The sequence below is a fragment of the Podarcis gaigeae genome (genome assembly GCF_964106915.1).
Source record: "Podarcis gaigeae genome assembly, chromosome: 18".
Classification (NCBI taxonomy): Eukaryota; Metazoa; Chordata; class Lepidosauria; order Squamata; family Lacertidae; genus Podarcis; species Podarcis gaigeae.
Genome location: NC_139696.1, coordinates 9,154,556 through 9,182,226, shown reverse-complemented (window position 1 = coordinate 9,182,226; position 27,671 = coordinate 9,154,556). Strand labels below are relative to the sequence as shown.

Below are 27,671 nucleotides of genomic sequence, written 5' to 3'. Positions count from 1 at the left end.
CAGGGCCGCTAAGGAAACGTTCACATTAATTAAGCTGATTCATTGTGGAACCGTCTTATGACAGTGCATAGATCCAGAGAAGTTACTGCCTAGAAAACACCGTGGCATAAATCAGTTACAGGCCAATTTCATGCATGCTTACTCAGTGGTGACTTCAGCAGGACTTACTTCCAAGAAAGGACAAATAGGACTGTCATCTTAGAGCAATTCTACACTTTATTCGGAAAGGGGGGGGGGCAGATTTCTGGACTCTACTACAACAGACAGTTGCAGATGAGCTGTGTATTTCAGTTCTAAATGTTCGCCTTATGTAAAAAGACCTCCTTGCAGGAAGTAAGCTAGCAAATGGGGTCCCAAGGCGTCCCATCCCTTTCTCCCTAACCATGATAACCTTCGGCAGGCGCAAGCTTTTGCTTAATAAAGGGGAGCACTAAAAAAAACAGCTCCCTCTCGCCTGCACTTAGACGCCTTATGGTTTCACTGCCACAGATGCCTTTGCAGGGAATTGCAGTTTGCAAAAGAGATTGGTGCCGATCTCAGCAAAGCCCGCAAATTCTTGGGAGTTCTCAGAGAGAACCTATGGCAGTTAAACCGGTTTAAAATGTGCAGTGTAGGCATGCACCCTAAGAAGGCACTCTCTGACGGTTGCCTAGATGGGACAAAAAATATTTGGGGGTTGTGTGTGTGTGTGTGTACAATGGATCATCAGCTCTGCCTGTCAAGTTCCAAAGGCATTGAGAGCCACGGGGAGTCAGTTGGTGGTCATGGGAAATGAGTTGGGAACCATGGGAAGTGAATTGGGAACCATGGGAAGCGAGCTGGGAACCATGGGAAGTTCATTCCTCCTTCTGAGAAACCACCGCTGTGACTTGGGAACGGGAAAGGGAGAGGTGGGGGGAGATGATGGAGAGCCATGGAGAATTTCGAGCCCTATTGGGTATTGCATGGTTAAAAGCAGCATCAAGCAGCAGCAGCAGCAGCATAGCAGTAAAATAACCTGAGAACTCAGGTACAAGGATGGCAAAAGCTAGTGCTGTGTTCACCAGTTTTACAGTGTGCTTTTGCAAAAAGCTGGCTTTCTTATTCACCAAACCCAGCAGGGAAGAAAGACTGTAACAGGTGGAAGGGGTGGAGCTTGAGAAAGAGGGTCTCTCTGCTCCCCTCTCCCACCCTTAGAGGTGCAAAAGGCAAACCTGGGAGCCAGAAAACACAGGAGAATAGCAGTTGTCAACCACCGAAACCTAGCACATACCTCTGTAGACCAGAAAGGGCAGCTTAGCTAGGTAATACATTTCCTGCTTCGATTAGTTTTTATCCAGACCTCTGGACTTCATAAATGTCCCCAAAAGAGCTATGCAGACTCCTTCCTGAAACCTCTCACCCAACTATTCTCCATCTTTAACCCCGGATCCAGAACGGGTAAACAGACGGGGCCTAACCTACAGTGTCTACTCGTAAGTTCAGACATTCAGTTCAATGGGTGGGACTGCAGCTTTAGCTACCCAGTGAGATCAGTAGCAGTGAAGCCTTTTGCGTGCTTACTCAGGTGCAAGTTTCCCTGAGCTCGATGGGGCTCAGCCATCTGTTGCAAGTGGACTGCAAAAAAAAAACCTACCAAGGAATAAAAAAAGTACAGTCATACCTCGGGCTGAAGTCGCTTCAGGTCAAGCCTTTTCGGGTTGCACTCTGCAGCGACACAGAAGTAACAGAGCACGTTACTTCCGGGTTTTGCTGCTCGCGCATGCGCGGATGCTCAAAATGACATCACAGACATGCGCGGAAGTGGCAAATCACAACCCGCGCAGACTCGCGGATGCGGATTGCGTTCGCTTCAGGATGCAAACGGGGCTCCAGAACGGATCCCGTTCGCATCCCGAGGTACCACTGTACTTGAAATTCCCGGGGATTTAAGCAGACACCTATGTAAGAGGCCAGTAAACCCCCCCCCCCCAAAAAAAATCACAAATTGTGTTTACTTCGCATGGGAAAGGAGTAAGTTAAATAACAGAAAGCCTCTGTGAGTCAAAAGTACTCATCCACAGAGGAGGGTGCCCACTGTATCTCTGAATGATTCATTACCCTGAGCATACCTCTTTCTCTTCGGGCTCCCTGCAGATGAGTTAACTTGCACTCCTGATGGGGAGATGCAACAGAATTAGCCCAGCTCAGAGAAGGCTGACTGCTGCAACCCTGTGCAAAGCTCGAGGTGGGTATATTTTCAAGTTTAGTGTCCAGACCAAGGGAAGCAATATTCCCTCTCTATTCTGCCTTGGTCAGACCACAAATGGAACGCTGTGTCCAGTTCTGGGCAGCACAATTTAAGAAGGTTATTGACAAGTTGGAAGGTGTGCAGAGGAGGGCAACCAAGATGATCAGGGGTCTGGAAACCAAGCCTGATGAGGAACAGTTGAAGGAGCTGGGTATGTTCAGCTTGGAAAAGAGGAGACCGAGAGGAGATACGATAGCCATCTTGAAATATCTCAATGGCTGTCACATGGAAGAGGGAACAAGCTTGTTATCTCCTGTTCCGGAGACCAGGACCCAAATCAATGGATTAAATTATGAGAAAGGCGATTCTGACTCAACATTAGGGCGGATATTCTGATGCTTAAGAGCCATTTGACAGTAGAACGGCCTTCCCTCAGATGGTGATGGACTCTCCTTCCATGGAGAGAGGTTGGATGGCCATCAGTCCTGGACGATCTAGCAGAAATTCCTGCATTGCAGGGGGTTGGACTAGATGACCCCTGGGTCCCTTCCAACGCTACAATCCTACGATTCTCCCCGTTCACGAGAGTTTCAGAAACACCCCAAGTTTCCTCAGGCTCCCCTTGCCAACTTGGGGAGCGCGGGGGAAGCATTCTAACCCCCCCCAAACCACTGCAATTCCTCCTTTTGATTCCGGTACCAGCCCCTACCCTCAAGGGTTGCTATGATTGCGGGAATCTGGCTTTAACCACCTTTCTGCTTCTCGTACTACTTTCTGCATTTTGGTGCATGGGAGAGAGAGGCCGCCCCTCCCTTCTCTCTCCGCTCCCCCCGTCCCCCCCCAACCCCACATTTTGCTCAAAGTCAAAGCAGCTTTCCGGGAAATCAAGCTGTTGACCGAGCCCATATTTTCAGGCTTTGAAAGAGAGAGATCTTAGGGGAGAGAGTTCTCATCTAGCGTTTCAAATCCCTTGAAATCTCCTTAATCTTGTTATTGCAAAGAATTCAAGCTCCTCTCTCTCTCTCTCTATCTCCACCCCCCCCCTTCACTCTTTCTACGAGCCGGATCATTTGACGGACAAAATCGGCCCAACATCTGCTGCGTAGACCAGAGGCCTCCCCTGCTGCCGCTGAAGTAATTGCAGCTCAACAGAAGAGACCTGCTGTCGCCGCTTGCTTCTTTAAACAAAAAGCAAAAAAACACACAACTGAGGTGCTTAGTAAAACGATGGGCTCCAGAGAGGATTACAGGCCCCTGGAAATTCTTCGGCAGCTGAGGAGTTACTGTATTTTTCGCTCTATAGGACGCACTTTTCCCCCTCCAAAAATGAAGGGGAAATGTGTGTGAGTCCTATGGAGCGAATGCAGGCTTTCGCTAAAGCCTGGAGAGCGAGAGGGGTCGGTGTGCGCTCCCCGGGCTTCAGGCAGCTATCCGCAAGCCTTCGGAGCCCGGCAGGAGTTCCCGCTGGGCTCCGAAGGCTTGCGGATAGCAGCCTGCAGCCTGAAGCCCGGGGAGCGCAGCGCCAACTCCTGCTACGCTCCCTGGGCTTCAGACAGCTATCCGCAAACCTTTGGAGCGTGCCCCCAGCTCCGCAAGCTCTGGGAGCGGCGGCAAGGCTGTGTGCAACCTTGTCGCCGCTCCCGGACCTGTTCTGGGGGCTGGGGTCGGGGGAAGCTCGGGCTTCCCCCGCCCCGGCCCCGCGGCTAAAAACGAAGCCAAGACAGCGAGCAGGATCCACCCTCCCAGCTGGAGAGGTTGCGCGTGGCTAAAGAGGGAGCCAAGACAGCCAACGGGATGGATCCCACTGGCTGTCTTGGCTTCTTTGCTCTTTGGGGCTGGGAAAAAAAAATAACCCCCCTTTATTTCCCCCCCCTAAAAACTAGGTGCGCCCTATGGTCCGGTGCGCCCTATGGAGCGAAAAATACGGTAATGGTCGTGGGTTGTTGTTTTTTTGCTCCCCCAGTCATGAAAATGCCAGCTCTGGGTTCCATTCCTAAAAGACATCCACATTTAAAGCACATGCGCCTCCCCCCCCCCCGCCCACAAAGAAGGCTGGGAACTATAGTTTGCACAGGGCGCTTGGGGGGTAAACAACAGTTCTAAGGATGTCGGGAGATGACAAACGTTGTCTCTGCTTCTGAGATGGGAAGCAGCACCTAGCACAGCTTTTCTCAACCTGTGGGTACCCAGATGTTGTTGAACTACAACTCCCATCACCCCTAGCCAGTGAGGCCACAGCTCGGGGATGATGGGAGTTGTAGTCCAACAACATCTGGGGACCCACAGGTTGAGAACTGCTGAATTTCCTATACATCAGGGGCGGGGAATATTTTCTCAGCCCGGGGGCTGCAGTCCCTAACAGGAAACCTAATGTGCCCTCCCCCTAGGTGAGGAAGAGATGCAGGGGGAGGGCTGCCCCCCACCTTGTTCCACCCCACTTCCACACACAAAAAAGACCCTCGGAGCAAGTTCTGGGAAACAGCTGACTGTGCTGGCTGTTCGAAGGTGGCTCTGAATTCTCTGAACTGCCAAAAAGTAGGGGAAATGGGGGAAAATTAACGTAATATATAAATCCAAACTGCTATACCGATAAACACGTGGGAGGGCTGCATCCAACTGAGTTCCGCTCAAGAGTAAACCCATTGAACCCAAGTTAGCCAAGACCTTTAACTGCAATGGATCTACTCTGAGTAGGGCTGCAATCCCGCCTGCTCATGAATGTGCCCAATTGCAAAACATAACCCCAAGGGATGTGAGGTTAGGATTGCAGCCCAAGTTGTAAGTTAGCAGTGTCCATTAATGTACGTGGACATTAATCCTACTCAGAGTAGGATTTAGTTGGGTGCAAACCAAAGAAGCGAATGAAAGTGACTTTCATAGGCTCACTGATTTCCACCACACGCTTAGTTAGTGGTACCCACTGAGATTAATGGGCCAAAGACAATTCATTTCTATGGGACTGTCGCTGGATACAACCTGGTGGGTCTACTCTTGAGTAGAATTCAAGTTGGAATTCTGCTGCAGTCCTATAGGAGTAAATCCCATTGAACTCAACGGGGCTCACTTCTGCGAAGGTTATGCGCAGGATTGCAGCGAAACGCAACACACTGATCCAGTCGCAATTTCGACCGTTTTGTAAAAAGCCTTTTCGTTTCGAGAACTGTAAAACTGGAAGCACGGTTTGAAAATGAGACAAGCGGCAGCACGAGGGACGCAATGGCAAAAGCCACAGATATGCAGAGAGAGAGGGGTGTGAGGATGAAGATGGAAGGAAGAAAGTGCAACAGAAGGAAAACGAAATATATATATTTGGGGGGGTGGGGAGGGGGGGGAGGTCGGGTGGCGCTGAGAAGAAGAGGGGGGGGGGAGCACAACCAATGAAACGGACAGGAACGAAAACACACAGGAACTAACTTTCAAGGTCAAACTCAGGGTCACTGAGGGGACTGCTCAGCCCAGAATCTGCAGAAAACAGGAAAACAAAAAAACAAAACAAAAAACAAAAACAAAAACAAAAAAACAAAATATATAGACTTTTATAAAAAAGGAAAAAACACTACTCAACCAAGAAAACAGAAAACGGAAAAAAGCAACACAAAATCCGAGAGGAAATGAAAGGTGTTTTCTTCTTCTTTCCCCTCCCTCTCCCCCCCCCCACTTTTTTCTCCTTTTCACAAAGGGTTGGGCTTTGTCTGGTTTTTGGCCACGTTCTTGGGTGTGTGCATGGGGGGAGGGGGGGGCAGGACTTAAAACAAAAGAGCTGCTTTGTTTTATCCAGAATCTTACCCCCACCTTAAGCCCCTTCACCTCTCCCACCCACCCCAAAAAGCGGCTGAGCAACGAAGAAACAATTGAATGCATATCTTGATTTCAAAGAAACACTGAATAAAATTTGGAGGAGGCGCCCCCCACCCAACCGTCAAAGTCTCGTTACATGTTAAATTTTGCGTTAAAAGTTAGGCGTGGGAAAATCTGTTACTTTCTCCATTTCCTCCTGTCTTTAAGTTCAGCTCTCCGCTTTGGTTTGCAAAAAGAAAACCGCAATTAAAAACCCATCAGCGTTTAAATGCAGATCAAATCCTAACACACAAACGTTCCCGTGCATTTTAGCCCAGCGTGCGCACTTTTCGCAATGCAACCTCCCCATAAGCGACACACCCTTTTGTACTGTCGTTTTCTCTAACGCATGCATTTCATTTCGTTTTTTTAAAAACCGCGCTTTGCCCTGATAACTTTGGGATGAAGAACTACAGTGCAAATTTCGGAGGGAGAGTTTGGGTTAGTAAGGGCTGCCTTTAAAGATGAACAGGACTGAATCCCCTCCCTCCTGCCAACATTTGAGAGGGAGATATCGGTTCCTCTTGTTCTCTGATTTCTTCTCCCCCAGTGATCCTGCCAATAGCACCAGCGGATGTGGCAATGACTCTTCTTCGTCCTTGGTACCAACAGTTTGCTCATTGTACAGAAAACTACAATGGAGACAGAGCCCTCTCCTCAATGAATAATAATAATAATAATAATAATAATAATAATAATACCCCGCCCATCTGACTTGTGGGCCCCAGCCACACTGGGCAGCTTTTAACAAATATAAAAGCCAACCAGGTTGGGGGACATAGTTGCCTACTGCAGGGGGGAGTTCCGCAGATTAACTATCACTGCATTAATGAAGAAAGGGCTTTTGTCCTTTGGTTTGGCCAAAGCGAGGGGGAACATGCAAGCAGCCTGCAAAGGGGAAGAGAAGAAGGAGAAGAAGGAGAAGAAGAGGAGGAGTTTGGACTTGATATCCTGCCTTTTACTCCCCTTAAGGAGTCTCAAAGCGGCTAACCATCTCCTTTCCCCTCCTCCCCCACAACAAACACTCTACGATATGATAATCTTTATTGTCATTGGCCCATACAGAACAACGAAATTGAAAAATCTACATAAGACATTCAAAAACAAGCCTGCTTATCCCAGCCTGGTTAGCCCCCTAAAAACTCTGATGCCCCATTTTTAAAATACAATATACTCCCATAGAGACTCCTTACACTGCGTTTAAAACCAAAACCGCATTTGGATAGAAACTGTTTCTCAGGCGGCTAGTCCTAGTCTTTGTAACCCTGTACCTTCTTCCAGAAGGCAGAAGCTGAAAGAGATCATTTCCGGGGTGCGCACTGTCCTGCGCTATCTCTGCAGTTTTCTTATGGCACCTGGAAGCATAGATTTGATCCAAGGTGGGAAGAGTGCATCCAATTATTCTCTCCGCAGTCTTTACAACCCTGGACAGAATTGTTTTCCCCCTGAGGTGAGTGGAGCTGAGAGACTTCAGAGAAGTGTGACTGCCCCAAGGTCACCCAGCAGCTGCAGGTGGAGGAGCGGGGAAGCGAACCTGGTTCACCAGATTATGAGTCCACCGCTCTGAACCACTACACCACACTGGCTCTCGAAGGAGTTCCAGGTGGGTCACAGATGATTCCTCACCAGATGCCCAGAGATGCCAAACGTTGACACACTGTTCTCCGCTTCTGAGATGGGAAGCGGCACCTTGCAGCTTTCCTATATGTCAGGGGTGGAGAGCCTTTTCTCAGCTTGGGGGGTGGCTGCCTCGCATGCCATAATGGTAACTATATAATAATAATAATAATAATAATAATAATAATAATTTATTTATACTCCGCCCATCTGGCTGGGCCTCCCCAGCCACTCTGGGCGGCTTCCATAGAAACCAAAAATACAGTAAAATATCACACGTTAAAAACTTCCCTGAACAGGGCTGCCTTAAGATGTCTTCTGAATGTCAGGTAGTTGTTTATCGCTTTGACATCTGCTGGAAGGGCGTTCCACAGTGCGGGCGCCACTACCGAGAAGGCCCTCTGCCTGGTTCCCTGTAGCTTTGCTTCTCGCAATGAGGGAACCGCCAGAAGGCCCTCGGTGCGGGACCTCAGCGTCCGGGCAGAACGATGGGGGTGGAGACGCTCCTTCAGGTATACTGGACCGAGGCTGTTTAGGGCTTTAAAGGTCAGCACCAACACTTTGAATTGTGCTCGGAAACATACTGGGAGCCAAATAATAATTCTATTATTTGTACCCTGCCCATCTGACTGGGTTTCCCCAGCCCCGCTACTGGGGGCTGCATGCTTTCGGTGGGCAGGCAAACAAGGGAGAGGAGCAATGGGTGCAATCCCATTGCCATAGAGTTGTGGGTTGGAAGGGACACCCACAGTCATCTAGTCCAACCCCGTGCAACGGAGCAGGCTGCAACCCAGCCATGCAAAGAAAACCTCAGGCGTTCCTACACAAGCTGGAGGGCAAAGCAAGAAGTACATCCCAGTCTGATTTGGGCAAAAGCGGTCGCTGGGCTGATCCCCACAGGTGAGACACAGACACCTGGAAGGCCACATAACAGCTCTTGGAATTAACTGATATTCCTTACACTGTTATGGGACGCGGGTGGCGCTGTGGGTTAAACCACAGAGCCTAGGACTTGCCGATCAGAAGGTCGGCAGTTCAAATCCCTGCGACAGAGTAAGCTCCCATTGCTCGGTCCCTGCTCCTGCCAACCTAGCAGTTCAAAAGCACGTCAAAGTGCAAGTAGATAAATAGGTACCACTCCGGCGGGAAGGTAAACGGCGTTTCCGTGCGCTGCTCTGGTTCGCCAGAAGCGGCTCAGTCATGCTGGCCACATGACCCGGAAGCTGTACGCCGGCTCCCTCGGCCAATAAAGCGAGATGAGTGCCACAACCCCAGACGGCCGCGACTGGACCTAATGGTCAGGGGTCCCTTTACCTTACACTGTTATGCATGTATGTGTGCATATACCTGCAAGCGAATGTGTGTGTGTGTGTGTGGTATGTATGCACATTAAAAGCAAAACCCCAAACAAAAGAAGACAGGATCATTCCTAACCACACACAGCAACCGGAAACCACAGAAAAAGCCAGGGTGAAAAAGTTAAAAAAATAAAATAAATAAATAGAATTCACTGAAAACAACAAATGCTCTCCATATTCTCTCCATTCTGGAGCTAGGCTTTTAAAACTCCCTTACTCCTGATCTCCTGCTGAGTTCAGGGGCCTGGGACTCTTAGAAATAAGAACTAGTTGTCTACAGAATCGCAGAACTGTAGAGTTTGAAGGGACCCCAAAGATCATCCAGCCCAACCCCAAAGAGGTGTCTGTTAAGGTACTTTTCCTTTACCGCCCTCTCCCTTCAGTCTGATGCTATCCATCCCAGAATCCTCTCTGAGTCCTGGGGTGGACAAGTTTCGGCTTGGGCCAGAGGATTCTGCAATCCTGGTCTGGATCAAATAACAGATCCTTCCATAGACAATACATGGGAGACGTCAGCTGATGGGCAAGGGAAGGGCTCGACTCCGGCTCCCATCGTCCTTGACCATTGGCTATGCTGGCTGGGAATTATGGGAGTTGTAGTCCATCAACAAGGTTGAAGAAAAGTGGTCGTATCCTTCAAACTTGGGTCTCCCAGAGGCTGTCGAGAGACAACTGCCCTCACCATCGGCCAGCTTAGCCAACACTCCAGGATGATGGGATTTGTATTCCAGCAACACCTGGAAACCGAAGGAGCTCTAAAGTCCCAATATCTTATCTAAGGACATAATACATACATGTTTTGCATTGTTTCATCATTATTTTACAATTTATTGAAGGCTGTTGCTAATTCAGCAGTTGACCCAGCTAAGGGATGATGGGAGTTGTAGTCCGACCCGAGACTGAAGAACATTCAGTTAGCGATAGCCTATAATAAACAGCAGCAGCTGTTGCACAATTGAGTGCAAAACCCGTGCAATATATTTAGCTAGATATAAAGGAACCTTGGTGTCCCTTCAGCTTTTGTGTCCTTCAGCTTTGGGTTCCCAAATCTAGACTACAAACCCCATCATCCTAGATAATCTGCCTGATGACAATGGGAATCAGAAAATCAGAACTGCAGAACTGGAAGGGAACCCTACGGTAACCTAGACCAGGCATCCCCAACCTTTGGCCCTCCAGATGTTTTGGCCTACAACTCCCATGATCCCTAGCTAACAGGACCAGTGGTCAGGGATGATGGGAATTGTAGTCCAAAACATCTGGAGGGCCAAAGGTTGGGGATGCCTGGTCTAGACCCTGCAATCGCAGGAATCTCAGCTAAAGCATCCGTAGCAGATGGACACCCAACCTCTGCTTAGAAACCTCCAAGGAAGAAGGCAAATTATGGACCGGATCTGGACCCCCCGCCCTCTGCTTCCCCGCCAACAAAAAGGTATTTCCGTCAACAGACATCTTGTGTGCCTAGAGAGGCTGATAAACTAGCGGCAACTGACAAAGAGCCCTGGGAATTAAGCCCCCCTTGTTCCCCTTCTCTGAAGCCAGGGCTGACAATGTGCCAATAACATCAGTTACAACAAATAACAGTAGCAGTGATAATAATAGCTGCTCTCATTATTATCATCAAAATCCCGCACCAATGGAAGTTGGATTCTGGACTATAAATCCTTGCAAAACGTAAGTGCGTTTCCACTAATCCACTTTTTTGGGGCGTAATTTATTGTGCTCCACCTCCCACAAATTTGGCATCACTAATTTTGAGTTCCACTAGGCACGTCGAGAGGGGAGGGGACACATCAAATCACACCCACAGCCCATCCAAGCACTAGAATTCCCATCCAGGCAGCCTTGCATTGCGCCCTGAGCTTCTGCCAAGCGTTCCCTGCACACTTTCAGACTTCTCTGTCTGGTCATGAGGACTAGCGCCTTGCCTTTAAAAACTGAAACGAATAAATTAAAATTTGCAAATTTTTTTGTTCACTTCTGCACGGAGCAGTGCTGCCTAAACCTACCTACCTAAATCCAGAAACCTTCGGGTTTTGTTTTTTTTTTTTAAAAAAAACAAAAACCAGAAAAGAAAACAAGTCATTAGAAGTCAAAAGGCAAGCTTACATATCGGCAGAAGGCACAGATAAAACAGTAATTGTTTTAAACCAGGAAAGCCTACAGCCCTTACTCCCTTTCCCAGGAAAAAGAGAAAAGTATCAGTCAGAGCACCAGGCAGAGAAACGCATGGGATTTCCCCCTTGCGTTGCTCGTGTTCATTCCATAATACATTAAGGAACAATGAGGACCAGGAACTTGCTTTTTTTTTTAATTAAAAAAAAGAGAGAGAGAAAGAAAGCAGAGCTAGATCCTGTGGCCACCAGCTCATTCTGCAGCTTTTCGGCGATGGTCAAATATCGCGGACACAAACAGCCCTGCCAAAGGTCAGTTATGATTTGCTAGAGGCCTCCCTAGCAGGCAAACCTGCCGCTGCTGCCTCTGCCCCACACGATCTGGGCATTTCCTCCTCCTACCTGAGATGTTGCTTGGCGACGGCAGCTGCTGCAAAGGTATAAGCTGGCCGCACACTCTGGCTGGCAGCAACCAAGCCGGGTCGGTTTCTCTTCGGGTGAAGTTTCAGGGGGCGGGGGGAGATTCCGGGGGTGCTGGTGGCGTGCAGCCTGTTTACCTGGGGTCTGGAAGTTGATACGCCTCATCTCCACAGGGTCCTTGGGGTGGTGAGGGGTGATCTCTGCGTTGTTCAACATGCATTTGATGCGCGGCTCAGAGTCTTTTCGTTTGCTGAGGAGCAGGAAGGAGGGAGGGAAAGAGAGACAGCACATAAAAGGCAAGGCTTTAAGGAGTGTGTGCAGCGCTGCACCTCTGTCAGTTTTGGGGACCCCCTGGTGCCCCTCCAAATGTTGCCAGGAGTCATAGCAGCCAACGGTCAGGGAGGATGGGAGCCCAAGAGTCCAGCAACTTTTGGGCCGGGGAGGGGGGGCATAGCTGTCAACTTTCAGATTTGAAAACAAGGGATCAGCAGCCTCACCTGTCCCGGGGACAGTCTATGGGATATCTAACAATCCGGGATAGCAGCGGGAAACGGCACTGGAATAAGGGAATTTCCCGCAGAAATAGGGAAGCTGGACAGCTGTGGAAGGGGGAAGTCATGGGTGCCCTCCCCCAACTTGGCTTAAAAGGTAAAGGTAAAGGGACCCCTGACCATTAGGTCCAGTCGTGACCGACTCTGGGGTTGGGACGCTCATCTCGCTTTATTGGCCGAGGGAGCCGGCGTACAGCTACCAGGTCATGTGGCCAGCAGGACTCAGCTGCTTCTAGTGAAGCAGAACGCCGTTTACCTTCCCGCTGGAGTGGTACCTATTTATCTACTTGCACTTTGACGTGCTTTCGAAATGCTAGGTTGGCAGGAGCAGGGACCGAGCAACGGGAGCTCAACGGGATTCGAACCGCCGATCTTCTGATCGGCAAGCCCTAGGTTCTGTGGTTTAACCCACAGCGCCACCCGCGTCCCTCAACTTGGCTTACGCTGCGCTTAAATGAGAAACAACACCACCACAAAACTGCACATTACGGTTCCCAAACAGGCTCTCAAAAGCAGTGTCAAATTAATTCTGACAAAATCTGTGCAGGGCAAAGTGAATCTCATGAGGCAGGGTGTTCCACAGTCTAGTTGTTGCTACCTAGATTTCCAACAGCCGAGGGAACGAGTGTTAAAACCAGAAGAATGCTTGGCTTTGATAAGTTATGGCTGCTGAATGTCAGGACGGTCAGACAGGCAGGACAATTCACAGGTCAGAATGAAGACTCGAGACTCAATGCGAAGTCAACTTTTTTATTATTCAGAAAAGGAGAACGCAGCGGAGTTCATCTAGGCTTGACATTGAAGATGTTGCTGGGACAGACATCTCCTCCAAGCGGATGAAAACTACGGCAAGGAGGAGACAAAGCTCTTTGTGATCTGGGAGTCCCCAGGCTCTGTGGTTAAGGGCATAAGAAAAGGCTTCTGGATCAGGCCAAGGGGCCACCAACCTGTTACCCCCAAACCCCTAAACGGAGGCCAAACCATCTCATCCTCCTTGCCTATCCACCAAGATCAGCCAGAAAGTTTTTCCTTCACGGATGGAGAGGGAACAATGGAAAATATCACCTAAGAAGCAATACCTAGTCTGTGGAACTTTCTGCCTCATGAGAATCCATTTTGTCCCATCCTTGGTGATTTTCTGCCTCCAAGCTAAGGCTTTTTCCTGTTACTTTACTCTTGCCTTTTCTGTTTCACTAAATGTATCCCCCTCCCCCTTCCTGGCTTTTGTTTAGCAGTGATTATCTTTTAACGGCATGATCTGGAATTTAGATGTTGTTTGCGTGGTGGTTTTAATTGCCTTGTGAGCTTCCCTTGCGTGTTCTGTTAAGGTTGGAAAAGTGGGATATAAACAATGCAAATAAATAAAGACAAACAGCACCCAGACCTATCAGGGTTTTGTTGCGGTTTTTTCCAAGAAGAAAAAGCAGCGTCAACATACAAAACGTCAAATCTATGGTTGGAAGCCAGCAATCCAATAGCCAGCCATCTGGAAAGCCCAAACTTTATTGTCTAAAGCCTTGAGAAATGGCTTGTTCTCCCCCCCCCCCCAGGTCTCCTGAACTAACCGCAAATCAACTTTTATGGGAGAACCCTGAGCTCTAGTGCGAGTGGAGAAATATGTGACCCAAACCCAAATAATTCCAAGAGCCTAGGAGTGTTGCCAGGAAACTGCCCTCTCCAACTACAACCTGTTTTTCGACAGGTTGCAATTTCGTTCTCTTTGGGTTGTCCTCCCTCTTTACTCAAGGGTTAAACCTTGCTGGCACTTTTAGGAGCAGCGATGTTTCAGTAGCTCAGCTGCAGCTTAAAGTGCCACCTTTGTTTTACTGATTGCCTTTTGGTTCCTAAGGTGCACCTGACTGCCACCTGAATCAGCTTTTAAAAACTCTTACCTGTCTGGTTTGCTGTCCAGGGAAGCAGTAAAAAAAAGAAAGAAAGAAAGAAAAAAGAAGAGAAGGAGGAAAAGATAAAGATGAGGTTAGTAAGAGTCGCCCTTCACACCCTTTCACCAGGGCTCTCAACCATCTGAATTGTAGGAATCTTTAAAATAGTGGCTCGTATATACCTGTATACCTGAAGGAGCGTCTCCACCTCCATCGTTCTGCCCGGACACTGAGGTCCAGCGCCGAGGGCCTTCTGGCGGTTCCCTCATTGCAAGAAGTGAGGTTACAGGGAACCAGACAGAGGGCCTTCTCGGTGGTGGCGCCCGTCCTGTGGAACACCCTCCCATCAGATGTCAAGGAAATAAGCAGCTATCTTGTTTTTAAAAGACATCTGAAGGCAGCCCTGTTTAGGGAAGTTTTTAATGTTTTATTTATCGTGTTTTTACCACTCGATTGGGAGCCGCCCAGAGTGGCTGGGGAAACTCAGCCAGATGGGCGGGGTATAAATAATAAATCGTGTGTGATTGACCCCTTGCAACATTTTGTCTCTGGTCATGGCAGCTCCTGACACTTCTGTAGGAAGCGAATGGCATCCCTTACCCCCCCCCCCGCACAATCTTCCACATTTATTTATTTATTTATTCACCGATTTGATTTATATCCCATGTTTCCTCCCAGGAGCTCAGAGAGTGGCAAGTACATAAAACCTTCGTGTTCCTTTGTTTTATCCTCACCACGTCCCTGTGAACTAGGCCAGTCTGAGAAAAGAAGTGGACTGGTCCTCATGGTCACTCAGTGGGCAGGATTCGAACCCTGGTCTCCCAGGTCCGAGCCCAATACTCTTAACTCAGCGGTGCCTGAACTCTTTTTGAGCCACTGCATCCTTGGTTCCGCAAACTCATCCCCAGTGCCTGCTACCCTATAAAAAAGGCGTTATTCGAAGTTTTGCCAAGGAAGATTGCAACGCAATAGATTTCAAAATGTCCATGATTGTTGTTGTTGTTGTTGTTTAGTCGTTTAGTCGTGTCCGACTCTTCGTGACCCCATGGACCAGAGAACGCCAGGCACCTCTGTCCTCCACTGCCTCCCGCAGTTTGGTCAAACTCATGCTGGTAACCTCAAAAACACTGTCCCACCATCTCTTCCTCTGTCGTCCCCTTCTCCTTGTGCCCTCCATCTTTCCCAACATCAGGGTCTTTTCTAGGGAGTCTTCTCTTCTCATGAGACGGCCAAAGTACTGGAGCCTCAGCTTCAGGATCTGTCCTTCCAGTGAGCACTCAGGGCTGATTTCCTTCAGAATGGAGAGGTTTGATCTTCTTGCAGTCCATCGGACTCTCAAGAGTCTCCTCCAGCACCAGAATTCAAAAGCATCAATTCTTCGGCGATCAGCCTTCTTTATGGTCCAGCTCTCACTTCCATACATCACTACTGGGAAAACCATAACTTTAACTACATGGATCTTTGTTGGCATGGTAATGTCTCTGCTTTTTAAGATGCTGTCTAGGCCTGTCATTGCTTTCCTCCCAAGAAGCAGGCGTCTCTTAATTTCGTGGCTGCTGTCACCATCTGCAGTGATCATGGAGCCCGAGAAAGTAAAATCTCTCCCTTCCTCCATTTCTTCCCCTTCTATTTGCCAGGAGGTGAGGGGACCAGTGGCCATGATCTTCATTTTTTTTATGTTGAGCTTCAGACCATATTTTGCGCTCTCCTCTTTCACCCTCATTAAAAGGTTCTTTAAGAACCTTTAATGTCCATGATTACACCATGTTAAAAGTACAATGAAAATGGCTTAGTTTAACGCCATAAAATGGATGAACTCAGGACTCTGGGGCTGGAAGGGACTTCTAGAGTTATCCAGTCCAGCCCCCAGCCATGTACGAATTGCAGCTAAATCACATGCGAAGATTCAAACGGAGCTGATTCTCGTTTCGCTGTGTCCTCACAACCACCATACATTCAAGAGTGAGATGCCGTACTAAACATATTAAAGGTCACAGCCCGTCACAAAGCGGCCATGGCTTCCCCCACCGCCAAAGGATTCTGGGGGGTGTAGTTTGCTAAGGGTGCTGAGAGTCGCTTGCAGATCAACCCCACGAATCTGGCGGAAGGAAGGAGCCATCTTGCGCCAGGTCCAAACCTCGCAGTCTTCTGCCAAAGATTTTGGCCAGCTCTCCAGCACTTCAAAGGTTAGAGCGCTTTAACAGTCGACCCCTTTCCCCAGGCAACTCTGGAAATTGCAGCTCTGCGGGGTTGTCTCCCAACAACTCCTGGCTACTTTAGCAAACTACAATTCCCAGGCTTCAATGGGGCGAGGGGGGAGCCATTATTGTTTTATCAGGGGTGCCCAAACATTTTCCAAAGAGGGCCAGATTTGATGAAGTGAACATGCATGAGGGCCATAGCTGTCAACTTACAGATTTGAAAATAAGGGACCAGCAGCCTCAAAAATAAGGGATCAGCAGCCAAGATAAGGAATTTTCCCAGCACAGGCATGTTCAACTTCTGAGCCCCTCCGAGCCAAAGGCAGAAAGCTCAGCCAGCAGCCAAATGAAGCCTCAAGCGGTGGTTCCCACAGCGCAGCAACCCGGCAAAGGGGATGCAGCAAGGAAAACCACTGTCACCTCTCCGCTGGGAAGCGCTGAGCAAAGGCGAGTCCCCAGGCAACGCGGCCGATTTGATCGGCACAAGGTATGCAAGCTCCACCCCCCAGTCGTTCTTGGAACCTCCCTCCTCCCTGGGAGGTTGGGAAGGAGGGAGAGGGGCTGCTTCCTTTGAAACCCGGGAAATTTAAGGGACATCATCAATAAGGGACAGCAGCGGGACACAGCGCTGGGATAAGGGACTTTCCCGCCAAATAAGGGATGGTTGACAGCTATGGTGAGGGCCGACCAAAGCTGCTGAGCTTTTTTTAGGATTTTACCCCAGGACATAAACCGTATTTTTCGCTCTATAAAACGCCCCCCCCTAAAAAGTAAGGGGAAATGTGTGTGCGTCTTATGGAGCGACTGCAGGCGGGAGGCTCTGCTCAGCGCTCCCTTTAAAGAGCCGCGTGGAGCGTGTGTGCGGCTCTTTGGGGCTGCCCTTCTCCCTCCTCGGGGAAAAGCCCCCAAGAGCCACACACACACTCCGCACGCTCTTTAAAGGGAGCGTGGCTCTTGGGGGAGCCTTAGCCATGCGGAGCCTCTCCCGGGCTGGGGATGAAGGCTCCCCTTGCCCGGGAGAGCCTGCGTGCGGCCAAGCAAGAAGCCAGGATCGCTGCACTGCGATCCGGCTGGCTGCCCTGGTTTATGGGATAGCCGTGTGCAGCCTACCCAGCCCAGGAAAGGCTGCATGTGGCTATCCCATAAGCCAGGACAGCAAGCTTCTGGGGTTCAGAATATTTTTTTTCTGGTTTTCCTCTTCCAAAAACTAGGTGCGTCTTATAGAGCGAAAAATACGGTGCTGCCATGGGGGCCGGATTAAATCGACCGGCGGGTCGAATGAGGCCCCTGAAACAGACTTTGGACATGCCTGTTTTAAGTGGTACGATTCTGCTTCTAATGCATAGTTGTGCCTGGATATAGTAACAAAAGCTTTTGGAAGACCGTGAGTTGTTGAGTGCCCCCTGCCTCCCAGCACGCCCCCCTCAAGATCACCCCACTGACCCACAGGGGGCAGTATCGCCCACTCTGAGAGCCACTGCCCTAACCACTGCACCGCACAGCCAGCAGCATGGGGGTAAACACACATGCTTTGGAAGAGCAAAACGTGCACGAGAAAGCCACTCACTTTTTGTAGAGGAGGATTGCGATGACGATGCAGATGATGAACACCACGGCCAAGACCGGTCCAATCACCCAGATCAGTCCCTCCTCGCCGTCAATCTTTGGCTGTGGGTCAGGGTTGTCTATCTGGATTGGGTCTGAAAAGGGGCTGGCAGTGTATAACTGAGGGAGAGGGAGAGAAAGCAAGGAGAGCCGAGGGAAGGGAATCAGTAACGCGCAGGCGACGGCAAACATGGAGTCACTTAGAATCAAACAGCTGGAAGGGGGACCCCAGCGGTCCTCTAGTCCAGCCCCCGGCTGCAATGTAAGAATTGCAGTTAAATTAACAGTGGTGTTAAATTAACACTGGTGGGTGTTCTGTGGGGATCTGCAAAAAAAAAAACTTCCTGGAAAGGGTTGCATCTGTATTGTGGGTCGAAGCTTTTCCATGCCTTTTTTATATATATATAAAAATGGATATTGATTGATTTATTAGTAGTTCTAGGCTGCTTTTCATTCAAATGAATCCCAAAGTAGCTTACAAACAATACACCATCGTAACAGAACAGAACAGGACATACTATGCTGCAAAAGCAGCATAAATCATATAGAAACATATGTAATGTCAGTAAAACAATCTTCTCAGTTGGTACTTGTATAAATATAGGGATTTAAATTAATATTATGTATTATTATTTGCCCCCTTTGGCTCGCCACCCTATATGGCACTGGTGGGGTTTTCAAGACTAGGAGAGGAGCAACTAGGGGAGACAACTTTCCCGGGTCATGTGGCCAGCAAGACTAAACTGCTTCTGGCACAACGTCATGACACCGTGACGGAAACCAGAGCACATGGAATCGACGTTTACCTTCCCGCCGCAGCGGTACCTATTTCTCTACTTGCGCTGGCGTGCTTTCAAACTGCTAGGTTGGCCGGAGCTGGGACAGAGCAACGGGATCTCACCCTGTCACGGGGATTCAAATTACATTGGATGCAATCTGTCTGAGCCAAAGGAATCCAGAGCATTACACACAAAGTTCAGAAGCAGAAGAGGACTCACCGGATCTGAGGCCCGCAGCACAGCCAGGACGAAAATGACATACTTCTGACCAGGTTCCAAGGCTTTGTTCTCAAAGCCGTCGTAGCGCTTCAAGTCCCCGAGGATGAAGTAGGAGGGCAGGGTGTTGAAGCGGGCTGCGATGTAGGGCTTGTGGAGGTCCAGCTGGCGGGAGTGGCGGAGGCTGCGGCGTTGCAGCCGAGAGATCTGGATCAACTGCGGAAGGGGACCACGAGGAAGGAGGCTCAAATCAGCTATGCGAGGCACCGCAGAGATTGAGAAGAAGGCAAGACAAAAGCTTCCAGGTGCACAAAGGTATGGTTACTCTTCTCCTTTATTAAACTATCCCAGCCTCCCTCAGGGAGAACAGTCTCAGAAGAAAATATAAGGGTCTGGGCAGTGTTGACTGCAGAGGCCAGCAAGGCTTACGACGCAGGAAACTGCGCCTGCGCAAACGTGATTTTCGGCATCTGGGCATGCGCACAAGTGATTTCCGGAGCTGTGAAAGAGAGCCCCCGTGCCGCGCTGGTTTAGCGCAGTGCGTGGGGACTCACCGAGCGGGTGGCACAGTTCGGGGGTGGCTCATGGGCCAGTTAAGCAACCCTTATGGGCTGCTTCTGGCCCATGGGCCTAAGGTTGCTGACCTCTGGTTTACTGAGACCAACATGTCCCCCACCTCTGCAGATATACCGTATTTTTCGCTCTATAAGACGCACCAGACCACAAGACGCACCTAGTTTTTGGAGGAGGAAAACAAGGGAAAAAATATTCTGAATCCCAGAAGCCAGAACGGCAAGAGGGATCACTGTGCAGCGAAAGCAGTGATCCCTTTTGCTGTTCTGGCTTCTGGAATAGCTGCGCAGCCTGCATTCGCTCCATAAGACACACACACATTTCCCCTTACTTTTTAGGAGGGGAAAAGTGAGTCTTATAGAGCAAAAAATTCCTTCTTCATAGTTGGAGGGGACCCTGAGGATCATGCAACGCCATGCAATGCAGGAATCTTTCACCCAGCGTGAAGCTTGAACCCATGACCTTGAGATTTAAAAGTCTCGTGCTGACCTATCCCTCAGGGGTACAATAGCGGTGCGGTAACAAAACTTCTAGCACGTTTGCAAAGCTAAGCGGGGCCCGGTGTGGTTTCCAATCGGATGGGGGACCCTGTTCTGAGATTCCTATACTGCAAGGGGTTAAGCTAGATGACCCTCAGGGGGTCCCTTCTAACGTTGAGATGCTTTGGAAGAATCAGAGACCAAAGACCAAAGCTTGGCTGTGCCTAAATATGCCCCTGGAAGAGGGTTTACCGTATTTTTTGCACCATAACACTCACTTTTTTCCTTCTAAAAAGTAAGGGGAAATGTCTGTGCGTGTTATGGAGGGAATGCCTACGGGTGGCACGCCTACGGATTTTCCTCCTCTAAAAACTATGTGCGTGTTATGGTCGGGTGCGTGTTATAGAGCGAAAAATACGGTATATTTGAAAATGTGTTGAGCCTCCACACTGCTATGGAAGTTCCTTCTAAGCCAGGTATGGGGGGCATTTCGGGGCCTCTGCTTGTTGCTGAACTACAACTCCCATCATCCCTGGCAACTGCACATGCTGGCTGTGGATGATGGGAGTTGTAGTTCGGCAGCACCCAGAGGGCAGAAGCTCCCCCTCCCTGCCCACAACAACCTGTCCCAAGCCCTCCATCCCTGGGCTACTTAAAACTTCTCTACGCACCACTTTCAAATCTTCTCCCTGCGGCAATGAGGTCTAGAAACATGCAGGTTTCGAGGTGCTGTAGACTCTTTCTCCTGACAGACTCACAAGTTTGTAAAAAGGTAAAGGTAAAGGGTCCAGTTGTGGCCGACTCTGGGGTTGTGGCGCTCATCTTGCTTTACTGGCCGAGGGAGCCGGCGTGCAGCTTCTGGGTCATGTGGCCAGCATGACTAAGCTGCTTCTAGCAAACCAGAGCAGCGCATGGAAACGCCGTTTACCTTCCCGCTGGAGCGGTACCTATTTATCTACTTGCACTTTGACGTGCTTTTGAACTGCTAGGCTGGCAGGAACAGGGACCGAGCAACGGGAGCTCACCCCGTCGTGGGGATTCGAACCACCGACCTTCTGATTGGCAAGTCCTAGGCTCTGTGGTTTAACCTACAGCGCCACCCGCGTCCCCACAAGTTTGTAGGCTTCTGTAAATATCCAAGGTTGACTTCCTCCGACATTTGCTGAGGTCTTAAGAGAAGTGCTTCCCAAACTCCCCCTCCCCCGGTTCCATAAACTCACCCCCAGTTCCCCCTACCCTATAAAAAGCATTGTTCAGAATAGCGATTTGCAGAATCCACTAAAGAAGAGAATAGTAAAAGGAAAATCCAGAAAATTCAGAACAGAGGTTTGCAGTACCCACTGAAAAGGAGAACAGTAAAAGAAAATCCAGAACAGCAACATTTAATTGCGCATTAATTCAAATGAATTCAACAAACCGGATGAACTTGATGGAGTGATACCAGCTTTTCAAAGTCTGGTAGTCGTTTATTGCTCTTTGCACCCCCTAAATCATCCCACTGCCCCCCATTCTTTGATCTACCCAAGAGGATTCTGGGAGATGTCCTGGGCCAACCCCGAGTTGGCTGGGGTGCGGGGTACATGAATGACGGCTGCCACTCACCTCCTCCAAGTCCATCTCTTCCGGACTGTGGTATATGTTCTGAAACTGGCCGCTTTTGGATTTCTTCAGAGGAACGACGACGATGTAGTATGCCCTGGCAGATCAGGAAAGGAGAAGGAACTGAGATGGGGAATAGGCTAAAAAGGAAACCTAGCACCAACCTAGCTAAGAAATAAAACGTTAAAGGTGGAATGAAATACCACAGAATTTTAAACTTTTTTTAAAAAGGGATATAGGGCAATTTGTCTTTTTATTGTGTTTAATATTTTGTCCGGAGCCCTCCAGAGTAGCTGGGGCAAGCCGGTCAGATGGGTGGCATATTAATAATAAGATTATTATTATTTGTCTGTTTGCATTTCTTAGTACAGAAAATATTGATCTGACGTGTAGAGATCTTTCCTGTTCTGTTTAGTTCAGGAGGGTTCTGGAAGGTTTCTTCTCTGTGTGAAAGAAGGTTCTTGTTTGGGTTATTCCTTCTGAGAAGCTGAGTACAGCGGGTTTGAACTGGTTCTGTTATCTCTTTCTGTCAAGATCATGCTGACTATAATAGTCAGGCCAGAAGGAGGCTGGTTTTTATTTACGTTCTCTTTATAACTCTTGGTTCTGGTGTGGTGTTCTGTGTGCTATAGTGTTACGGTTTACTCTTATTGTAAGTTCTTGTAAGTTTTAAATTTAGCTGCAACTGGATTTCTTATGGACAGGGCCAATCCTGACTTTATTGGATTTGTGACCATTATGCTCATTTGCCTTTAGTAGCTGTAAAGCTCTGCTGGATGAAATACAATTGCCTCTGGTCTCTTTTTTGGAAACTCAACAACGTGTTTAAGTCCCCACCCCACACCCCAGCATGACATTGTTATCACCATTATTATTCAGAAATAAATACATTAAAATCCCTGGCATGGAGCTACATGAAACCAGGCTTGTGGGCTACAGGTTGCTTGACTTCCCAGCAGGGCTGTCTTAAGCATATGTGGCGCTGGGGTGCAAAGATTCACCCCCCAGGTTGCCCAGTCCCGGGTGTGCAGGAGGGCGGAGCCAGCCGGCCGCCTCAGCATCTCGCTGGCTTGGTCGCCCTCAAACTTGTGGCGCAGCAGAAAAGCCCGCCATGGCACTCTGGCCAGCGGTGGGCTTTTCCCCGGCCTCAACTCCAGGCCCCCGGACTCTCGGCCTGGCGCCCCTAAGAGCCTGGTGCCCGGATGCCCCTCACCCCTAGCGCCTATGGGTAAGACGGCCCTGCCTCTTGGGATACTGCCAGGGAGACAGTCATCTCCAGACGATCCATCAATCTCCCGTAGAACAGCATTAGTCAGTTAGCGACACGAGCCTCAGACACATTCCAGGACTCATGCACGCCCTTGCAGCAGACTCCGCAACAGAAGATGCACCCAGAAGAGCAGAGTGGTGCATGCTCTAGTTATCTCCCACTTGGACTACTGCAATGCGCTCTACGTGGGGCTACCTTTGAAGGTGACCTGGAAACTACAACTAATCCAGAATGCGGCAGCTAGACTGGTGACTGGGGGCGGCCGCCAAGACCACATAACACCGGTCTTGAAAGACCTACATTGGCTCCCAGTACGTTTCCGAGAACAATTCAAAGTCCTGGCGTTGACCTTTGAAGCCCTAAACGGCCTCGGCCCAGTATACCTGAAGGAGCGTCTCCACCCCCATCGTTCTGCCCGGACGCTGAGGTCCAGCGCTGAGCGCCTTCTGGCGGTTCCCTCATTGCGAGAAGCAAAGCTACAGGGAACCAGGCAGAGGGCCTTCTCGGTGGTGGCGCCCACCCTGTGGAACGCCCTCCCATCAGATGTCAAAGCAATAAACAACTACCTGACATTCAGAAGACATCTGAAGGCAGCCCTGTTCAGGGAACTTTTTAATGTGTGATATTTTAGTGTTTTTCGGTTTCTATGGAAGCCGCCCAGAGTGGCTGGGGAGGCCCAGCCAGATGGGCGGGGTACAAATAATAAATTATTATTATTATTTACAACTTTATTCAGCGTTGGTCAGAACAAAGGAAAAACATGACTGCCTGCCTTCGTGTCAAGGCAACAGACAGAAAACAAAAGCTATATACAAAAAGAAAACTCCCTGTGAGCAGGAAGTACGCAGGCTTGTGACACACAACAGCCTGCTCCCTTTTAAAGGAGGAACGGAAATATCCTAACACTGCCTCCCTGTTATTTTTACGTACTGCGCAGATGAATCTGAGCCTTTCACTTCCGGCAGGTTCACCACGATGCTCCCGTCCAGGTCGTGTCTGTAGGTCACCTCCGGCTTCCGGCTGAGTAGGTTGGCTGCTGTCGAAACCTCCACCTGCTGTTGGAGGTTCCCCAGAGTGCCCTTGGGACCTTTCAGGACGAACCTGTACAACGTGTGAGGTCTCAGGTTCGTGATGAGCTTCTTAGTGGCACGGCCGTCCACCTCGATCTCTTTGCCCTCGTACTGGATCTGAAGTTCGGGGGGGGGGAGGGGAGAAGCGAATCGAGATTTACGAGAGGTTGGCAAGTGAGGGAACGTGAACCTCGGGGTGAAGGGGGGGGTCCCTCCACCCACCCCGACAGGTAGCGCAACACTCCCCAAACATAATATAGATCTGTACCGTGTACGGAACTGCAGAATTGTAATTCTCTGGGAACTCCCATCCTAGGAGAACGGATGTCTTGGTCACCATTCTCACTTTGAAGTTTTTGGGGAAAACTGTTGGAAAGAAAAGCAGTGAGGGGAGGCAGGGAGCAAGGGGAACGGGGTGAAAAGAGCCACATTTTGGAATTCCAAACAACCGGCAAGAATCATCTTCCAACCAATCGGCAACGCCTTCCGAAATACACAACGCTACGGCTTCCGCCCAGAAAGGTTGCCCATTCCGTTCCGTCCCGCACCCAACCCTGGCACCATGACATCACACAACGGGACACGCCCCTCCTCCCTGTGCCCGCCCCTCGAAAACAGGCTATGTAGCTCCTGATTGGCTGCTGAGGAGAAAAGGGCCTCTGTGGGGGGACGGACATGTGGGGCTCATGTTTCGTTTATCTCCCCTTCCCATGTTTTGTGGTTTGCAAGAGAGAGAGAGAGAGAGAGAGAGAGAGAGAAAGAGAAAAAGAGAAAGAAAAGGCGAGAAAGCAGAAGAAAAGGCTCCTCCCACCTGTGATAGCGACTGCTCCGCCCAGCTGTCAATCAAGGAGGACTGTCTGGACTTGACTTTTGGAAGAAAGAGGAAAGAGGACTTACCTGCCGAAGGCAGAGAGAAGCCACCTGCCTTTCTAATTTTGATATTTTATTTTTTTAAAGGAACGTACTCGCACACCTGTCTTCCAAGCCAGCGGGGAGCTTAATGGCTTTTGATTTGCGGGCTTGTGTGTTTTTGTTTGCATTTCATTTTTAATCGCTTTGTGGTTTTGTTTACTTCTCTGCCTCCCGGGAGCAGCTCAGGATACAGGGAGAGAGAGTCACCGTGGAGAAGTCAGCAAGTCCTACCTTGGTCCAGGAGGAACGTCCGGTATTGGACAGAAGGGCTGTACGGCCCCGGACCTTTACTGGTGTGGGCTCGGATTTTAACATCGTAGGCCGTGTTGGGCTTGAGGCCGTTCAGCGTGTACGAGTTCTCGGGAGACGGAGGGAGATCCTTCTCCTGTGGGCTCCCGGAAGAGGCGGCCTCGCGATAGGCCACGGTGTACTTCACAATGACCCCGTTCCTCTCGGCCAGGACCGGGGGCATCCAGTGGAACTGCACCGACTTGGAGGTGATGTTGCTGGCCTCGAGGATCTGCGGGTACCCCTTGGGCACATCTTCTGGGATGGTGAGCTCCAGGACCGCTTCCTCCCCAAAGCCGGACCGGCTTTTGACGGCCAGCTTGAAGACGTAGGTGGCCCCTCGGTGGATGTTGGTGGCGGTATACCTGTCCTCCTCCGAGGAGAATTCCAGCGTCGCCAAGGGGTCAACGTCCCTGCGGCCGAACTGCAAGCGGTAGCCCAGCACCTGACCCTCTGCGTCCAGAGGAGGCTCCCACTTGACCAGCAGGGCGTTTTCTTGAGTCGGGTGGATGGAGAGGATCGGCTTCCCTGGAACTTGAGGAGAGAAGAGAGGCAGACCAGGTCAGGAGGAGAGGCGGCAATAAATCGTACACTGTGCGAGTTGGGAATTGATGAGCAAGAACACGACTTGCACAGGCTTGGTGGGATGTCAGGCCTAATGAGCACAGCAGATCATCCCCAGGAGGTTGAAAGTCCTCGCCTCCCCACAGCTGCCAAAGTCCCCTCCTCCCCAGGGCTTTTCCAGGCAACCAGAGACTGTGCCTGCATGCAGACCAACCTCTGCTCCACCCTGTTCATGCTGAAGGAACGGGTTTCCCAAATCTAAAATCAGTCTGAAACGGGCCCCAAAATTGCGTTTTTCCTTCTCCAAGGGTGCATTAGCTAAAAACCATTAACTTGAGCCCTTGAGCAAATGTATAACAGGAACCCAGCTGTAAAAACAAAGCTCTCTCCTTTATCAGTCCGTGATGCCTAATGAATGGCCTTGTCAGTTCCAAAGTGGAGCAGGGATGACACATCTGGGTCTTATCTTACATCCTGACCACACTGACGCACAGACCTTGTCAGCCCCCCAGGAACGGCGCCAGGAGAGCTCTTAGAGTTGGTGACCTTCTTACCCCACGATAAGGAATACAGGAACACCCTTATACGGTCAAGAGTACAGGAAAACCCTTTTATGGTTAAGAGTACAGGGGCAGGAACATCTGTGACGTCAACTTACGTGTATAAGCTTACGTGGCTGGATTCCTGGGGAAGGGGGGAGAGGGTGCCTGGAGGATATATATACTGCATGGAATCTCTCATTTCTTTGGACTTGTTGTGAACTGACCACGCACGTGCCTTCTGCTATCTGGAGAGCAGAATAAACTCTTTCTCTGAACCAACCTCGGTGTCATTTGACTTCCTTCCTCCTGTCCGGGAGCAACGCAGATCCCACCAATCGGCCTTAGTCTAATAAGGCTACAATGCCTCTCTTGGTTCTGTGAGACCAGAGGGAGGGGAGTTGGTTGCAGCAGGAGGGGGAGAAATCCGTGACTCTTCACCAGACGGACTTCCTCTCTACCTCTTGGCCCCCCTCCGTTTTTGTTTCTGAACTTTTCTCTTCCACAGCCTCTCCCTGGTCACTAAGCCCTTTTACCTCTTCTGCTTCTGACACCTCCTCCTCCCATAGAATTGTACAGTTGGAAGAGACCATGAGGGTCATCTAGTCCAACTGCCTACAATGCAGGAATCTTTTGCCCAACGTGGGTAAACTCGAACTCACAGCCCTGAGATAAAGTCTCATGCTCTACCGACAGATGGCCAGTTTAAAGAAATGAGAATTTCAGAAGGCTGAGGATGGCTCTGTAAGAGGGGGCCGGGGTTGCCTAACAAATTTCAGCACTCTGAACAAACCACACTTCCCAGAATCCTTGGGGGGGGGGAAGTCATGACTGTTTGAAGTGGTCTGATCCTGCCTTAAAGGTATGGCTTATATGGGGCCTTAGAGAAGTGAAGAGCCGATGCAGGGACATATTTTGGGACCGAAGTGCAGAGAGATAAGGGGCTCTCAGGACTCAGAACAAACTGCAGTTCCCAGAATCCTTTGGGAGGGGGCTTTGGGAGGGCACTGCTTTAAATGTATAGTGGAGATGGGCACTCCCTATTCTCGCTCTCTTAGGGAGGAAAACATTCCAAGATGGTTCAGGATTTGTTCTGACTCCCTGCAACACCTTCTTGACAAAATAGCAGTGCCTCCGTGCTGGATCTATCCTGCTTTAACCGTTCGCTGGGCAACGGCTTCCCCAGTTACGACACCGCTTTGTTCCTGCCCTGAGAAGCTATGGCACTGCTTCTTATACGCAACAACAGCAGCAAGAGTATTGTTGGCTCAGAAATGGAAGCAAGAAGAAACCCCGACGAAAGAAAAATGGCAGATGAAACTAATGGACTACGCAGAACTGGACAAATGACAGGAAGGATTCGAAACCTGCAGGACCAGAGATTTGCAGAAGATTGGAAGAAATATACGAACGACTCGAAGAGCAACTGTCATCAACAAATTACGCTAGTAGGACTACAAGAAGTTTTGTAAGGAGAAATATATGAAATATTGCAAAGAAGAGAAAGGAGAGAGACATTAGTTATGAGATTTAAATGTAATAGTGAAAGTAAGAAATGGATATTAAGTGAAAAGATTGGAAAATTTT

The 27,671-nt window shown here is 49.7% G+C and overlaps 1 protein-coding gene across 19 annotated transcripts in view; it reads right to left on the bottom strand.

Annotated features, from left to right (window-relative positions):
- The window catches only part of PTPRS (protein tyrosine phosphatase receptor type S), a 307,055-nt gene that overhangs the window by 32,280 nt on the left and 247,104 nt on the right, over positions 1-27,671 (bottom strand). For 9 of the 19 annotated variants that reach the window (XM_083720166.1, XM_083720160.1, XM_083720161.1 and 6 more), the window contains 8 exons: positions 24,925-25,515; positions 24,050-24,147; positions 23,642-23,898; positions 21,445-21,538; positions 18,794-19,006; positions 17,758-17,915; positions 11,693-11,805; positions 5,624-5,671 (listed from right to left, as the gene is read on the bottom strand). In XM_083720166.1, the coding sequence (XP_083576292.1) occupies positions 5,624-5,671; positions 11,693-11,805; positions 17,758-17,915; positions 18,794-19,006; positions 21,445-21,538; positions 23,642-23,898; positions 24,050-24,147; positions 24,925-25,515 (1,572 nt within the window). The remainder of the gene's footprint in view (positions 1-5,623; positions 5,672-11,692; positions 11,806-17,757; positions 17,916-18,793; positions 19,007-21,444; positions 21,539-23,641; positions 23,899-24,049; positions 24,148-24,924; positions 25,516-27,671) is intronic. The other 10 variants (XM_083720151.1, XM_083720158.1, XM_083720149.1 and 7 more) reach the window with 3 other exon arrangements.